Raw genomic sequence first — 17752 nt, forward strand, 5'->3', positions numbered from 1 at the left:
TCTAGCTCTACAACAGGTGGAAATCTTTACAGTATAAAAGGCCAAGCTAGACATTGATACTTGGTGGCAAGACCTCTGCCTTGCATAGTATTTGCAGCACCACCTAGTGGATGCTAGATGGTTACCCTTCCATTAGAATTATGTTTAAATGCCAGTTCTTTCTTAACAGGTTAGGCAATTTTGTTAGATCTCATTTAAAGTAAGAATAGTACAGAGTAAGGTTATCATTAAAGAAAGCTCTACGTAGAATTTAAACTATATAATGCCTCACCATTCTTGTTTTTTTATTGTGTGTTTTCAATATAGGATCCATTTCTTACAGATTTTTTTCTCAACACATACATGCCTTTGAATTAATGAAATATACATGTCATATTCTCTTTTACTGTAGCTCGACAAATATTTTGAAGGATGCTATGGTAGTCATTTCACGGTAACTTTTCAGTGCTAAAGGAACATCTTTGACATCATTTCTTGAGTCTGTTTATATATTCTCCCTTAGCTAAATATGTAAAGCCATGTCAGGAATAGTTTAGTGGCTCAGATGGAAAATTAAATTGTCAAAGTAGATTTTTTCCCCTAGTGATATGTTATTTCTTTTAATGAAAAGATTAGAAATATTATAAAAAGGAACATTATTTTACTTAGTCTTTAAAAAAAGGATTATTCTGGTCATAGAAGGGTCTTGTTTTCTCACATTTGCTGTGGAATTTGGAGTTAACCTTTGCAGTTAATATGGCCTTTATTTCAGATTTCTGAATTTTTACATGGAATAGTTCACTATTTGATTATTTTTGTTTTTATATAGATGGTTGTCAAAACTTTCATGGACATGGACCAGGACTCTGAAGAAGAAAAGGAACTTTATCTAAACTTAGCTTTACATCTTGCTTCAGATTTTTTCCTCAAGCATCCTGATAAAGATGTTCGTTTACTGGTAGCCTGCTGCCTTGCCGATATTTTCAGGATTTATGCTCCTGAAGCTCCTTACACATCACCTGATAAACTAAAGGCAAGTACAGATTTAAAGAACTGCCAAGTTTATACTTTTATGTATCTTTCTAGGTGGTGAATTGTTTACTTTTTTATGTTTTCTATGACAGCTATAGAAATCTTTTGTTGATCTTCTTTATTTTGAAATTACTTTAAATAATTTTTGATGTTCTAAAGAGATTGATACATTGAATACTATACTTTTAATATTATGTTATCATTAGCCCTTTATTTTTCTTTTCTTTTCTTTTTTTTTGGTACTGGGGATTGAACTCAGGACCTTGCACTTGTGAGGCAGGTGGCAGAACCACTGAGCCAATTCCCTGGCCTCCTTTGTTTTTCAATATCATTTTTGAGGCAGTTCTTTTACCGTTTGAAAGCCCATGTTGACCACAGTCATTATTTAGAAGACATTACCTAGTATAAACCTGGATTCAAGCTATATAAAAGATGCCAAGTGATTATAAGAGAGGATAGAACCTTTTGGGAAACAAAGCAACTAGAATAGAAGATAATTGTGGAAACTGTTGGTCCAGCCTGCTGGTATTTATTTATTTATTTTTTGCCCCTTCTTAAATGTTAAAAAAAAGTGAGGGAAGTTTTGTTATTTTGATATAAATATGTTAGCTATATTATGTATTTTATATGTGGCCCAGGACAGTTTCTCTTTCCTCAAACAAAAAAGAGGCCCAAAAAAGAAAGAATGGGCTATAGGTTGGACATGGCTGGTAGAACAAAGTGTGAAAAAATGGCAGTTTGTTTGTTTCATTTAACAAACATTGATGTTAGTTGTTTGTTGAGAACTAGGTTTACAGTGGTGGAGGATAAAAACAAAAAACTAGACACAGTTCTTGGACTCATAAAGTTGCTTCTTGATAATTAGAGTGAGGAACCTGCTACTTGATCAAATCTGCCAATACAAGTATGGAATGCCTGCCAGTTGGGCATGTTTGTTTTATATTTTTTTCATTGGTGACAGAATCTTAAGATGCAGGAAGTAGAGGGCAGTTTTGTTATTTAAAAGTTGAACTGAATTCTAAGATTTGAGAATGGTCAGAGACTTAGAGTAGATAACATGAATTGGTCATGTGGTTGTGTTCCCAGGTACATAGATTGGTTTCTAATTGTGAACTTTAGATTTGGAAATACTTAATTGGTTAAAGGAATGATTGTATTTGTTTGGTGTAAGCTATGACTCTTCCTCACCAAGTGTCTTGTTGACATTCTCATGAAGAGGAAACATTAAGACTGCTGCTGTACAGCTTATTTACCTCTTGTGGATTTCTCAGTTTATCCTGAGTAGCTAGTAATCAGTGACTTATGTCATGGTTTTGGAGGTAATGAAGTACAGATTTGCTTTCCAAAAAAGGACAGTTTATGAGAAGAATATTAAAGAGCTGAGATTAAATTAGGGTTTTTGTGGATAATTGAATATCTGAAAAATTATCATTTTTTGGGGGGGCAATCTTTTGGTCTTATTCTAGGCCCCCTACCCTTTAGTAGGATTAGTACTTTAAAAATTACTGATTTTTAAAAGGATACTTTCTAGTCTGTTTTCATTAGCATTGAATTCATGTTTTTGTCTATGGTAGTGTTACATATGTGTATAATTAATTGTGTCACGTTGGCCCTCACCTTTGTTTCCACGGTCAGTTTGTTATTGTCATTAGCAAACTCTTATATACCTGGCTTCATTTTCAGGTCAATCATTGTTAGAGAGATTATAAATAAGTTGGCTATTGCCTTTCTCCCATCTAAAGCCAGTATGGCCAGTTTCTCTTTTTAGATGGTCTCAGAAGGGTTCATTTATGGAGGACATATTTTTTTCATTATTGCTATTAGAGTAACTTTTTGAAGGGTGTACTTCTGATAGTACTTTACTTGAAAAACCACTCAGCATATGCATAGTATGTTTCTTTCCTTTTAAAAATGCTTACTTTCCTTATAGGACAATCTTTTTTCTCCTATTGATTGATAACATACTTCCTTTGTAGAAAGAATTAGCTTTTATAATTTTAAGCCTTTTAAAAAAACTTTTTACAAACATCAATCTGTATTTTTCGTAAAACTCATTTTAATGAAAATGCAAAGTGACATTGAACCTGTCTCTACAGCCACAAGTGGGAATATAATGATAAATCAAAAGAAAGAGATGAAGGGGATAGACTGATAAATGGTGGTGGTGGTGAGGTGGGGGGAGGAGAATGCAAGTAATTACAGTATTGGATAGGAAGCCTGACAAGTTGACTTCTAAGACTTTTATAAATTTCTGAGCTTCTGTGTGCAATCTGATCTTGTCACTTGATAACCTTTTTTGGTACTGGGGATTGAACTCAGGGCTTCTTGAGCATACTAGGTCACTGAGCTTCAGTGTCCTTACCCATTTTACTTTATTTTATAATAGCATCTACTAAGTTGCCCAGGCTGCCCTTGAACTTGAGATCTTCCTACCTCAGCATCCTGAGGAGCTAGGGATTATAGGCATGGGCCACTGTGCCTAGCTCACTTGGCAATTTTATTTTGGAATTTTAAGTTTCTTAATATGTTCCTGCCAATGTGGACCACCGTGGTACATGCATGACTGTCCCATCAGGTGGCTTGTACCACTGGTGGTGCAAATGGATTTGATCACTTTTATTGTCCTTTTTACTAATAAAATTAATAAAAAGCCACCTAACATGACAGTCATGCATGTGCCACTGGAGGTTCAAGCTGCCAGGCAATGAGACATAGGAATTACATGCCCATTGTGAATATTATTAAACTGTGCCTTTTCTACATAATTAGAATATATTTTGCTGTTCCAGCAAATCAGATCAGCTCTCAGTTATTGATTGCAACATGTTAAATTCTGATTATAACATAAATTTTAGTTGACTTGGTTTTCAGGTCTATTTATTTAACTTTCTATAAAATATTCTTTCCCTACTTTAAGATCATGTAAATGATTTAATGTTATCTTATGAAGGATGTTAAGGTATATAGCTGTGGTGGTGAACCTATGGCATGTGTGGTGTAGTGGGCATGTGAGCCAAGTTACTGCAGCATCGCCTTAGCAGCTGAGCATATTTAGGTTTAATTGCATTGTTGACACTTTGGGATACATAAGTGGATTTTGGGTTGTTGTTTGGGTACTTAGCCTCTAAAAGTTTCGCTTTCACAGATACCTAGTGTTTTTCTTATAAAGTTGCACTTTTAAGAAATCTGTCCAGTTCTTTCTTGGTTCTTTACAATGTAATTGTGATGTGATATGTGATGTGTGTGTGTGTGTGTGTGTGTGTGCGCGTGCACGCGCTGGATTGGCTTTAGGTTTTTAAACGTGTATTTTCATTTAGCATTCATAATCTAAATAGTACTTTGTCTTTTTTTTTTAAGGATATATTTATGTTTATAACAAGGCAGTTAAAGGGACTAGAGGATACAAAGAGTCCACAATTCAATAGGTATTTTTATTTACTTGAGGTAAGCAGTACATTTTATCTTGAGGTGACATTTTAAACTTTTTTTATATGTTTGCATATTTTTCAGTTAAAGTACTTATTCCATTTTTTGTCTGTCCTCTTATTTTTAGAACATTGCTTGGGTCAAGTCATATAACATATGCTTTGAGCTAGAAGATAGCAATGAAATTTTTACCCAACTATACAGAACATTATTTTCAGTTATAAAGTAAGTTTATTTTACTAAGTATAAAGTATTAAAAAAATGTAAAGAATTTTTAACTTACAAGTGAGTTCACATAAACTGGGTTTGTTATGGTAAATATTAGAGGGCTAAGAGTTATAACTTAAAAATTTAAGTTTATTTTTTACATGTTTTAAAAATGAGTGGAATGAAGTTAATTTTGTATTGTAAGGGATTAAATATTGTTTAATAGAATAGTGGAGTAGGTCAATTAAAAAATTTTATTATTTCTCCTTTATTTAAATATATGTTGACCCCTTTAAATGCATGTGGTTATTTTGAGCATTTTGTGTTTTTAAAATTATGTGCTAGAATCTTAAAACAATTTGGCTAAGATAGAAATGAAGATTTTCATCACTTTCGTTCTGAGATTGGTTAAAATTGGGAGAAAGTAATCCAAGGACTGTAGTTTGAAAGGTATTTTGAATACTGTAAGATTTGGGGAATACAGGAAAGCTTTAAATGAGTATATACAGTTTTATTATTTTAGTGTCCTTTTGTAAAGTGCAGTGTTTGCTACTATCATCTTATGATTAAGGCCTATACATCTCCATGATACTTTAAATGAAATGTGTCTTGAATTTCAGCAATGGCCACAATCAGAAAGTTCATATGCATATGGTTGACCTCATGAGCTCTATTATTTGTGAAGGTGATACAGTATCTCAGGAGCTTTTGGATACAGTTTTAGTCAATCTTGTCCCTGCCCATAAGGTGAGTAGTAATATGTTCTAAATGTGTCTGGTATTAATATTTATATCCAGAATTGTGCTTATATTCTAAATATATTTTATCCTACTTTAACCTTAGTTTTAGCGTATGTGCTGATTAATAGTAATACTATTTAAAGTACAATAAGACATGTTACAGTTATTAGTCACTGATTAAATGAGAAGAAATGATTCATGCAACACAATTTCTGAATACTTCTGTTTTGTATTTCAGGTATATTTCAGAAAATGAGTTAAAAAATAGCTACTTAGATGCAATTACATGACTTTATATGTTAGAGGACAGAACCAGTTAGAGTCTTAACTACAAGATAATGATAGCATAGTGAGTGAAATTAAGGGAAGTCTATACTAACTGGAAGACAAGGGATATGTTGATGACAGTGTTTCTTGACTAAGTGACATTAGTCAAGATGGATGTTTTTACACTTTTTTCAGTTATGTTTTGATGTTTGAAAATGATAGATTGTCTTATAAGCAGTTAGAAATATGATTCTGTGATTTAGAAGGGGTTTAGTCTCTGGAGAAGCACACAGGAATCATTAATATACACATCTGTTTGAATTTAAGAACTTTCTGCCAAAGTATAATCTTATTCTATAGCCACGTAGGATTAATACAAATACTTCAATAAAAATGACCTCATAATCCCAAATTTCAAAACTTAAAATAATCGGACCCACCTGGAAGCACCGCGGCGCCCCTGTTGAGCTTCCTGAGGTGTCGGCCAGTAGAGCAAGTGCCGTGGTGGGGCCAGAGCGTGGCCCCAGCGGCGCCAACCCGAGCGGCCCGCGGTGTGTGGCCCTGCCCAGAAGTTTGAAGGCTGAGAAATCAGGATCAAGGCAGAGGCAGATGGAGCATCACTGAGGGCCACTTCCTGGTCTGTAAATGGCCATCTTCTCTTTGTGCCCTCGCATGACAGAACAGGCTGCATTTCTTTAACTGAATCTAGACAGTGTAAAGGTACGGTGATCGAACTCGGGACCTTGCACTTGGGAAGCAGGCAGCAGAACCACTGAGCTAAATCCTCAGCCGAGATTCCACATTGTGCTAGTACAACCATATAAATAATTAACACCAGAAGTCTCAGTGTAACGTGGACGATATCAGTGATGACAGATAAATACAGATGCTTGGGAATCAGATACTAGGTGAAACACTTCCTAAAAGACCTTAAGAAACACGTCTGCAGGAACCTGTATGTCTTAATACTGGTAAAACTCAGCTAAAGGAATTTAAGAGTTTCTAGTATTCTCCATGGCTGAAGCTGAGAGTCTGAAACCCTGACGCTTAAGCTCTATTCTAGACATAGCTCCAACTCCTTTAGGATATAAGGAAAAAAGACAATATTTCCACAGTGATAGATCTTTGGTTAGTTGTATAGGTTTCCCAGTGAGTGGATCATGACGACCGTATTGTAGGGACTTGGCATAGTATGGCTGCTTCCCAATCTACTCATGTTACAAGATCAACAGTGGGGTTAAATGGCTTGGATGAATCTTTTTGTGGCAGAACTTTAAGGAATTGTAGCATTGGTCACCCTGAAGAACTCTCTTCTCATTCTCAAGTATGATCAAGATCCCCAAAGAAGAGACCAGAGCCTGTGCAAATTCAGAAGGGAAATAATAATGGAAAAACCACTCATTTAAAGCAGCAGAGTACTTGAGAATCATGGGTAAGCCCCAGGAAAAGACTTTTTTCTTGCGAAAAGGATAACCTAGAAAGGCAGGCGATAGAGAATTGGGAGAGAAGGCAAACAGAACCTGTATCACCAGTTTCAAAAAGAATTAAACGTTGTCTTAGGTCTGAAGCACCAAACAGTTCAGAAGAAGATTCGCCTATCAAATCAGACAAGGAGTCAGTAGAACAGAGGAGGACAGGAGTGTACAGTGATGCAGATATTCAAGGGACTAAACGTGCTTATCGATGTCTTATACTGGATGATTGTGAGAAAAGGGAGGTTAAAAAGGTGAATGTCTGTGAGGATGGGCCACTTAATTCTGCGGTAGTTGAAGAAATCACAGGCTATCTTACTGTCAACGGTGCTGATGACAGTGATTCTGCTGGTTTAAACTGTGATGACTGTCAGCCTGATGGGAACACTAAGCAAAATAGTGCTGGTTCCTATGCATTGCAGGAGAAATCAATAGCTGCAAATGGGGCTTTGGAAACCCAGACTTCAGTGTTCCCTGATAATGGGAGGGATGACAGTTATATAGACCATAACGTGCCTTGCACAAATTCAGAAGTGCAGGTCAAGTTGGAGGACCACAAATTAGGAACTGCCTGCCTGTCTGTGGAGTGTGTTAATCAGCTGACTATTGAGCCAGCTTCAGGCCCCATTTCTGAAATCCAGTCATCTTTAAGGGGTTCTGAGGAGGAAGTAGATGTGGTGGGAGATAGCAGTGCCTCAAAAGAGCAGTGTAATGAAAATACCAGTAACGTCTTGGATGCAGCTCTTGAGAGTATGCCAGTCTCGGAAGGAGAGTCACCGTCTGTTCTAGACCGCATCTCAGCTCAGATGACGTCTCTGTCAGAACCTTGAGAACATCGCTATACCCTGAGAACGTCACCATGCAGGGCCACCCGTGCCAGAGGTAGTCCCACTAGAAACAGTTCTCCTTGCAGAGACAGTGCACAATGTGAGGAGAATAATCTTAGTTCCAATGAAACAGGTGCAACTACTAGTGATAATGTAAGTGATTCTCCCACAAGTCCTGATGATTTTTCTCAAAATGAAAAAGTTTTATGTTGTGACTCTCAAAACTATGGAAGCTAAGGACTAAGTAAGCCACCCTCAGAGGGAAGACTCAGTATCAGACGTATGCTAACCTGCCAAAGAGAGTGCCAGTCAGCACATTGCAGAAGAGGAAGATGATGATCCTGATGTTTGTTACTTTGAATCAGATCATGTGGCACTGAAACACAACAAAGATTATAAGAGACTGCTGCAGACCATTGGTGTCCTCAAGGTTCAGTGTTCCCAAGCAGTCCAGGACCTGGAGAGCCAAGGCAAGCACCAGAGGGAAGTGCTCAGAAACCCCATCGGATTTGTGGAGAAACTCCAGACAAAGGCTGGTACAGGGCTTCCATATCCACAGAGAGTTGTTTAGTTGCCTAATATTGTATGGGACCAATATACCAGTAGCCTTGGGAACTTTGAAAGAGAGTTTAAAAACCATAAAAGACATACTAGGAGAGTTAAGTTAGTTTTTGATAAAATAGGTTTACCTGCTAGACCAAAAAGCCCTGTGGACCCTAAGAAGGACGGAGAGTCCCTTTCGTACTCTGTGCTGCCCTTGAGTGATGGTGCAGAAGGCTCCCACAGCTGTCCTCAGATAAGGGGCCGGCTGTGTGACGACACCAAACCCGAGATGTTTAACCAGCTGTGGACAGTGGAAGAGCAGAAAAAACTCGAATAGCTGCTCCTGAAGTACCCTCTGGAAGAGGTAGAGCCTCGACGCTGGCAGAAGATTGCAAATGAACTGGGCAACAGGACCATGAAACAGGTTGCTAGCTGAGTACATAAGTATTTCATAAAGCTAACTAAAGCTGGCATCCAAGTTCCGGGAAGAACACCAAACCTGTATATATATTCCAAAAAGTCTTCAACAAGCAGACGACAGCATCCCCTTAATAAGCATCTCTTTAAACCTTCCACTTTCATGACTTCGCATGAACCACCAGTGTACATGGACAAGGATGACGACTGGCCCTGCTTCCATAGCCATAGGGGCACTGCAGCCGAGGGGGCGTTGGATGAAGAAATTATTCCAATGATGTATAGGAATTTACCTGAATATAAAGAACTATTACAATTTAAAACGTTAAAGAAGCAGAAACTTCAGCAAATGCAAGCTGAAAGTGGATTTGTACAGCACGTAGACTTCAAGTGTGATAACTGTGGCATGGAACCTATCCAGGGTGTTCAGTGGCACTGCCAGAATTATCCCCCAGAGATGTCTTTGGATTTCTGTGATTCTTGTTCAGACTGCCTGCATGAAATGGATATTCACAAGGAAGGTCACCAACTAGATAGAGCCTGTTTATAGGTCAGAGACATTCTTAGACCAAGACTACTTCATGTCCCAGGGCACCAGTTATAATTACCTGGACCCAAACTACTTTCCAGTGAATAGATGACATGGCAGAGTGAGCTCATCCCTCACGAGTCCTCTTCGACACATAGCAGTGGTGTCATTGTTGGTGATGTGCACAGTTCGGAAAGGTCTGAATGACACTCACAGCATGAATGCTTCTCGAGTGTTCTCGTCCAGCCCAACTCTGCACTATGTGGCTCTCGATCCCCGTTCAGCAGCCAAGCACCCTGATGAGCAGAAGTTCCCTGGTGAATCTCCTCGCTGCCTCGACGCCTGGAGGCGGCAATCTTAGTGGGTGAGACGGATGCGAGAGCACACATTCACGGGAGAGTAAATCCCAAAGGTTTCAGAGAACTTGGTCATAAATACGATAACAAGAAGGCAAAGTATTTATATTCAAACAGTTCAGCAGCTTTCAGTTTTATGAAAATAGTTTTCAGCACAGAAACTGACTTCTTTAGACAAAGTTTTAACCAATGATGGTGTTTGCTTCTAGGATCTATACTCTAAAAGAACTTAAGTCCAGTGCTGCTTGTTGATGGCCTTTAGTAAACCAAAGCTGCTTAAACCATATTGATACCTAATTTCTTTTAACTGTAATGAACTGTCCTTGTTATCAACAGCAAAGTACTCTAGGAGGCAACTGTGGCATTGCTTCTTAACGAGCTCATGGTGTGTGAATGTTATAAAATTGTCACTCAGATATATTTTTAAATGTAATGTTCTATAAGATGATCATGTGATGTGTACTGTGGTGAAAAGTGCCAGTGATAGTAACTGTAAAATCTCTTAATTCACATTATTAATTCCTTTAAAATACACAGACTTCTGCCTCTGTATTTGGAGTTGTCTGTACATCCCATCAAAGAAAACTGCCTAATATAAAAATCATATATATGGTAATAATTTCCCTCTTTTGTAGTCTGAACAAGATCCATAAAAGATTGTATTTTTATTACTATTTAAACAAGTGATTAAATTTAGTCTGCACAGTGAGCAAGAGTTCACATGCATTCTTTTATACTGCTGGATTTTGTTGTACATCATTTAAAACATTTTGTATGTTTCTTCTTATCTGTGTATACAGTATGTTCTTGAATAATGTTCCTTTGTCAGGAGAACTGTGAGAAATAAACTATGTGGATACTGTCTGTTTATATTAAAAAAAAATCTTACAGTGCTGAAAGAAGACAGTACAAAGAGTAATGCTAGACTTCAAAAATTATTAAATGAAATCATCGGTGCTGGCATGCTGTAGATTCTGAGCTGACACCATCTCTCTACTCCTTTTGCTGTCTTGGTGTCATTCCCACTGGTGTTTAGCTGTGGGTGGCTCATCTCATTTTAACTTTACCCAGCCCAGCCTTGTCTCTGTCCTTGGTGACCAGAAGAGGGAAGCTCCCAGGGGGAGCAGGCCTTCTGAGGCACATTCAGCCACCTCCTTCATTTGGTTCCTACATATAGTTAGGATCCCTGTTACCCTTTTAATTAAAAGAACTATAAAAAGTGATGGGAGCCTAGCTTTCAGCTTCTTCAGGGGAGATGACCAGGGGTACCTGGCTTGATGCCTCAGTTTCTGTGCTCTATCTGCACCATTGGGAGGGCTAGGGTCATGAATCTACCTGCAGAGTATCTACAGAGGAGGATTGGGCTTCTAACAGGAGACTACCCCAAAGGGGTACCTAATCATATTCCCAGCCCTGCCATCTGGTTCATGCTAACATCATTTAATAGAAAGCCCTCCCAGATGCAGACCATGGATCCAGCTTGGGTTTTTGCACTCAGCAGCTGACTATCAGAGATGTCCCAGATGTTCATCTATTCAGTCCACTGTTATGAAAAAGACTTTGTGGGGCAGGAGGTGGCCATTACTTTCTGGCCTGAAAGTGTAGCTCAGGGGTAGAACATTTGCCTAGCATGTGTGAGGGGGTGGGTTTGATCCCCAGCACTGCTAAAATAATATAGTAGTACACACTAATAGGCACTTCCTGAATGCACATTTTTTTCTTTGTTCTGTCGTACAGAGGCACTTCTACAAACTAGTATTCTAAGACCCAGCTCTTACCTGTGAATGTAGGAGCTGGAATCTTACCAGCTAGTACTTGTAATTCTGTCCTCTGCTTAGAATGTTTAGCTTAGACTAGAACTTTCCTAGGTGAGCTTCTGTTTTATAACCCTGGAATAATTTCAGCTCTTTGTAGTTTAGTGAATGTTATGGTACTGAATAAATCATTCTAATGAGCTTTTAAGAAAATCATAAGTTTACTTCAGTGGATTAAAAATAAAATGGTTAGGTGGATTAAGCATATGAAAATAAAATTCCCACAATAACTAGACATATGAAAGGAGGTTAGGAGGACAACTTAATACAAATGAAAAGTGGTCATTGAAACTATAATCTTGATTAGATTATATAGAAACATTTTGAGAGCTAGGAGATGGATCTGAGGGGGGAAAAAATATATATATATCACACCAAAAGTGGTAGAAAAAACTTGAAAGATGAGGTCCAGTATGTTTGGTGGTAGAGGTGATACTCAATAAAAATTAAAATATTCCAGAAGTGGTGGAAAGCATGACTTTGTGGCTTAGAAAACAAAAGTGTCATGAGCAGAATAAACAAAAAATAAATCCCTGTCCAGGCACATCCTGGAGAAAATGAGGAACACCAGAACAGGAGTAAATATAAAGCATGCAGAATGAAAAATGTATAGCCTTTAAAAAGTAATGAAGGTTAAACTGATTACTGTCTTCTCCACTGAATGGATAGGTGCCATATGATAGTGGAAATATATTCCTAACATGCTAAATAAAATAATCATCATCCTATACAGTTCCATATTTAGTTTGTTAAATGAAGATGTCACTGTCAAAAAGATCCTTCCTGAAGGATTATGTGAGTACTTTACAGTGAAGAAAATTGCATTTTAAAATGTTGTTCAACAAGTAAAAGTGAACAAGAAGTGCTCTTAATAAGAAGTAATATATAAAACAAAAGCAGTAACTAATAATTTGTGATTAATTAAAGGAGTATTAGCAAATTGGCCCTAAACCACTAAATGAAAATAATATGTATGATTGAATATTTAATGAGTGATATGATCTTGTTGATGATCAGAAATACTTAGATGTGTTGAGTATCTTTGAACTTTAAATGAAGTATATTCTTTTAAAAATTTTAAGGATTATAAGAAAAGAAAGTGGTGGTGCATGCCTGTAATACCAGCACTTGGGAGGCTGAGGCAGGAGGATCACCGAGAATTCAAGTCCAGCCTGAACTACATAGCAAGACCCTATCTCAAAAACGGAGTTGGGGTGGGGGAGAAATGCAGTAAATGTAAATGGCCTAAATTTACTATTTACATTTAATAAAACAGGTTGTGAGATTAGCTTGAAGATAATTCAGCTGTTTGATAGTAAGAGAAACAGCTAAAATACAGTCATGGAAAGTTGGATATGAAAGGGGAAAGTTTCTTGCCAGACAAATACAAACCAAAAGAAAACTGAAGTAGCTTATGTTAATATTGGAGACAGTAGTTTTTACTGGATAAAGAAATGCTTTACTAATAAGTTTAGTCATACTATGCATAAACATGCAAAATATACAAAATATACAAAGCATAAATTGGAAGAATTATAAAGATAAAAAATTCATAATTTTGTGATCATTTTAACATGCTTCCCAGCGATTATAAATCAAGGAGACCAAGAATGTACAGGAATATTGTGAATTTGAAAAATAAAACTGCTGTAACATAATGTGACAGAACAAATTTTAATGGCACTTATATAGAAACAATCACTGAAATGTTACATTAAAATTTGTGGGATGCAGATTAAATAATTTTTAAATGTTATTTTGTAGCTAAGTTTTCAATTTGAGAAGTTATAAAACATTGACAACGTAAAAAGTATATGAGGGAACAAACCAGAGAGCAAAAATGAATCAAATAGAAAATATAGTGACATTCCATGAAAACTTCAAATTGGTAATTTGAAAATTGTATTCAGTAGGCAGACACTTGGTATATTGAATCACAGAAAGGGAGATGATACCAGTATATCGTTTTAGAATGAGATGAGCAGCATACATGAAGAAGATAATTCTCTGAATAATATTTCACACCAACATATTTAAATTAGACAAGATAAACTCGCAGAAAATAAAACTTGCCTAGTTCGTCATGAGATAAAACTCATGGGTAGCTTTAACCAATTAAAAAAATATTTGGGGCTGGGGATTTAGCTCAGTGGTGCTAACACCTGCTTTGAAAGAGCAAGGTCCTGAGTTGGATCCCTGGTACCAAAAAAAAAAAAACAAGTAATTGGTTTTTAAAAACTCTATCTGTAAAACAAACAGAATTTTTCTTCCTCAAACAAAAGTAGCAACAGTATGGGCTGGGGATTTGGCTCAGTGGTTCCACCTGCCATGCAAGCATAGGTCCTGAGTTCGATCCCCTGTCCCCCCCCCCCCCGCCCCAGGTAGCAATAGTAGTAGTAGTGGAACTCAAGTAAACAGTGAAAGAACCTCAGGGGATTCTGTTGATGAGTTAGGTGGCAAATAGTCCTAATATTCAGCAAAATTTGAGATTATAGAAAAGGGGGAGATACCCCACAATTCATTTTATGAATAGATTACACTCTTCCTAAGAAAAACTGACATCAGTGTCAGAAGGGAGGTAGTTTATGAATACAGTCATATAAATTCAATATAAAATAACGATAATGGCCAAATTGGCTTTATTTTATGTATACAGTGGTGGAGCTGCATGAGAAAATGTTAGGAATAGACTAAAATAGCTGTCTAAAGAAACAGACCAAAGAGAAGTCTTTCAGTAGATAGAGAAGAAAACTGGAAAAATTCAATATGACTTGTGATAAAAGCTCCTAGCAATTTTGAAATAGAAAGGAACTTTTTTTTTTTTGTACCGGGGATCAAACTCGGGACCTTGCGCTTGTGAGGCAGGCGGCGAAACCACTGAGCTAAATCCCCAGCCCTGAAAGGAACTTTCTTAAGCTAATAAGGATATCGGTGACACTATACTTAATGGTGAAATATTGAAGCATCCTCTTTGAAGTTAGAAAGATTATAAAAGTGTTGTTTTTATTCAGCAAAAACCCCAAATACGCTATTTTTAATCAGCATTATACTAGGAGTCTTAACCCTTCAATATCTGCTTGGTGTTCCATTTTTTGGAATGCCCATAACAGTTGAATATAATAAAATTTTTTCTCTTCAAATTCTTGTTTCTTCAGTTTTTGTAGGCAACATGTATGAATTTCGTGCAAAAATTTTAAAAATTGCAATCTTTGGCATGAGTTAAGTTAGTTGAATAAAACAGTACAAAAGGATGTAGAAAGATGAAGCACTACTGATTATTTATCAGTGATATGATTGTGCAGAAAACAAAGCAGTGTACACATAAATTTTTTATAACATGGAAAAAATGGGTAAAGTTGCTAAATATAAGGTCAATATAAAAATGTTAGCACAACTTCAAAAAATTTTCATTTTCAGCTTTAACAAAGACATAACCTACTTACACATTTAAAAAATAGGCACATGACCTTTTTTTTGAAAATCATTTTAGTTGACTGAAAGGCATAATAGAAAATTTAATATGTTGAGGGATTCGATATGAAATGATGCCAGTTTTCGGCATATAAATTAATCTGATCAAGATAGATTGTGTAGTTTGACAAACTGAATCTAAAATTCATGTGAAACACCACACAGTCAATAGTACTAAACAGTTTTGAAAAAAATGGGAAAGTGTTAAGACTTTTTTTTTCCTACATATCCTTTTGACTACAACCAGGCAAAAATGGACAAAAGAACTTATAGGGAGTAATGGAGAATTCATAAAAGACATTCATAGTTATGTAAAAATTGAGACTGTATTATAAGTTACTAGAGGGAATACTGAACTATTTAATCAATGCTCTTAAGGCAGCTGACTACCCATATGGAAAATAAAGCTACTTTATACTGTATATAAACATAGATTACAGTTTATGTCAATTTGGAAAACAATTCAAAATTTTATTTGGAAATAAAAAAACATCTTTACAACCTCAGTGTTGGAATGTATTTCTTAAAAGATACAGTGGGCACAAACCATATAAAAGACTGATATATCTGATTTCATTAAAGTTAAAAACTTTTATACACATTGAGATATCATACACATTGTGAAAAGACAATTATAGCCCAAGATATGTTATACATGTGATTAATTGGTCAAGGTTTATTAGTGTATGGGAGTGGTGGCAAACCTATGGGATGTATGCTGCAGCGGCCTGTTTGTATCATTGAAAGCTCTAAAAGGTTCACCACTGATCTATAGAATTTGTAGACACATTATAAATAAGAACCAAATAGTCAGGGGCCGGGGATTTAGCTCAGTGGTTCCACCACCAGCCTCACCAAGTGCAAGGTCCTGAGTTCGATCCCTGGTACCAAAAAAAAAAAAAACCAAACAGCCAGATTGAAAATAGTAAAGAGAAATACAGAAATTTCTTATACTCAAAAGTCTTAATTCAAGACATACATAATTTAATGTAAATGGATTGGAGGAGGAGTACAAAAAGCCCTATATAGCAGAATTTTTCAAATTTTATTTAATTTTTGAGGTATTATATAGTCCAGGCTGGCCTTGAATTTGTGGCAGCCCTCCTGCCTCAGCCTCAGTGTGCTGGGATTACAGACATGTGCCACAACGCCTAGTTTATATAACAAAATCTTAAATAACAGTTAGAAATGAAGTAATACAGTAGAGCTATCAAGGCAAGAAGGTCTAAAATATGTGAGTAAAGAATGTGAATTTAAGGTTATATGTTCACTGATCCTGTACTCTGGAATATGCCTAGTTCCTAGTAGTGATTTTATTTTAGACTTTTGGTTTTTCTATTATCATCAAAATCTCTCAGAAAAACATTTTAGGATACTGTTTTTGTACTTTATGCTTTACTATTTATTGTTTCCTGTATCACTGAACTTACCTTTGTGCTACAGTAAATTGCTTTTCTGTAGCTGTCTAAAACCCCATAGTTCTTCCCCTTCTTCTGGTTCCCCATTGTTGTCCACAGTAGAGCCCAGTTTATCCTCTTAAGATGTTTTGCTTCGGGCCGGGGATTTAGCTCAGTGGTTGCGCTGCCTTCTGCGCAAGTGCAAGGACCCGAGTTTGATCCCCGGTACCAAAAAAAAAAGATGTTTTGCTTTTTCTGGACCTTGCTTTTAACAATCTATATTTGTACTCAACTGATTTGAATTTGGGATTAGATTAGAATGACATCTCTTATCTATTAAATATTTATTAAACATTTCTGTGTTTTGCATTATGTTATGAACAACATTTCTAAGAGTATAATTCTTGCTGGGAAGAAATTTTGTCAACTAGTGGGTCAGATTTTCTAAAGGAAGAAAAGTGACATTGCTTTCTTTTATAGGTAGTGGTTTCTCATTCATTTATTCAGGAGTAGCCTTTGAATACAGTTACATTTTGCTCTTCATAGAGATGTAGGGCTTGTGTGTGTTGGGAAGCTCAATGGTGAGTGCTTGTTTAGCATGTCCGAGGTCCTGTGTTTGATTCTCAGCGCTGCAAAAAAACAACAAAAAAACCCCCCAAAACTCAAAAGATGGATATATATATATATATATCATACAAATATATATATCATACAAACATTGTTCATGTTTTTCAGAATTTAAATAAGCAAGCGTATGATTTGGCAAAGGCTTTACTGAAGAGGACAGCTCAAGCTATCGAACCATATATCACCAATGTAAGTCTTACTTGTAATTGCTTGTAAGAATGCTTAAATCAAAAATTTAAACACTGTTAGAAGCAAAATTTGAGCAAGTAGTATATACTTTAAAAATGCAGTGTGTTGTCTTTCTCCTTTCTTAAAATTATTCTTGGATAATATTTTCTGGAAACTTATCTCATCTTGTTTGTTCATTCATTTGCTTCTTTCAAATTGCCTACGAGTTAAAACAGCTTTTATTTTGGTTAGGAAGATACACTGTTTGTTTGTAATGTTAGAGATAGAATTAAGTGTAATTAGATGAAACATATGGAATGTGTCATTATTCAGAGAAGTTGCTTACGTAAAATTTGTACAATAAGATGATATGAACTAATAGCTAAACCTAGAAATTGAAGGCAAGAATAACTGGCACTAGCAATTTGATGAAAGTTGCTTATGTACTGCTCTCCCTTGTAGAGGGAGGAATATATATGT

The 17752-nt window shown here is 36.3% G+C and overlaps 1 protein-coding gene and 1 pseudogene across 9 annotated transcripts in view; both read left to right on the forward strand.

Annotated features, from left to right (window-relative positions):
• The window catches only part of Pds5b (PDS5 cohesin associated factor B), a 283823-nt gene that overhangs the window by 142894 nt on the left and 123177 nt on the right, over window positions 1-17752 (forward strand). For all 9 annotated transcript variants that reach the window (XM_087199489.1, XM_087199485.1, XM_021266499.2 and 6 more), the window contains 5 exons: window positions 809-1012; window positions 4369-4455; window positions 4565-4662; window positions 5265-5391; window positions 17213-17293. In XM_087199489.1, the coding sequence (XP_087055615.1) occupies window positions 809-1012; window positions 4369-4455; window positions 4565-4662; window positions 5265-5391; window positions 17213-17293 (597 nt within the window). The remainder of the gene's footprint in view (window positions 1-808; window positions 1013-4368; window positions 4456-4564; window positions 4663-5264; window positions 5392-17212; window positions 17294-17752) is intronic.
• Window positions 5398-17206, forward strand: LOC147821696 (ZZ-type zinc finger-containing protein 3 pseudogene; annotated as a pseudogene).

This window comes from Heterocephalus glaber, unplaced genomic scaffold, assembly GCF_053883595.1.
Source record: "Heterocephalus glaber isolate CG9 unplaced genomic scaffold, H.glaber_assembly_v1.0 deba00001720, whole genome shotgun sequence".
NCBI classification, from domain to species: domain Eukaryota; kingdom Metazoa; phylum Chordata; class Mammalia; order Rodentia; family Bathyergidae; genus Heterocephalus; species Heterocephalus glaber.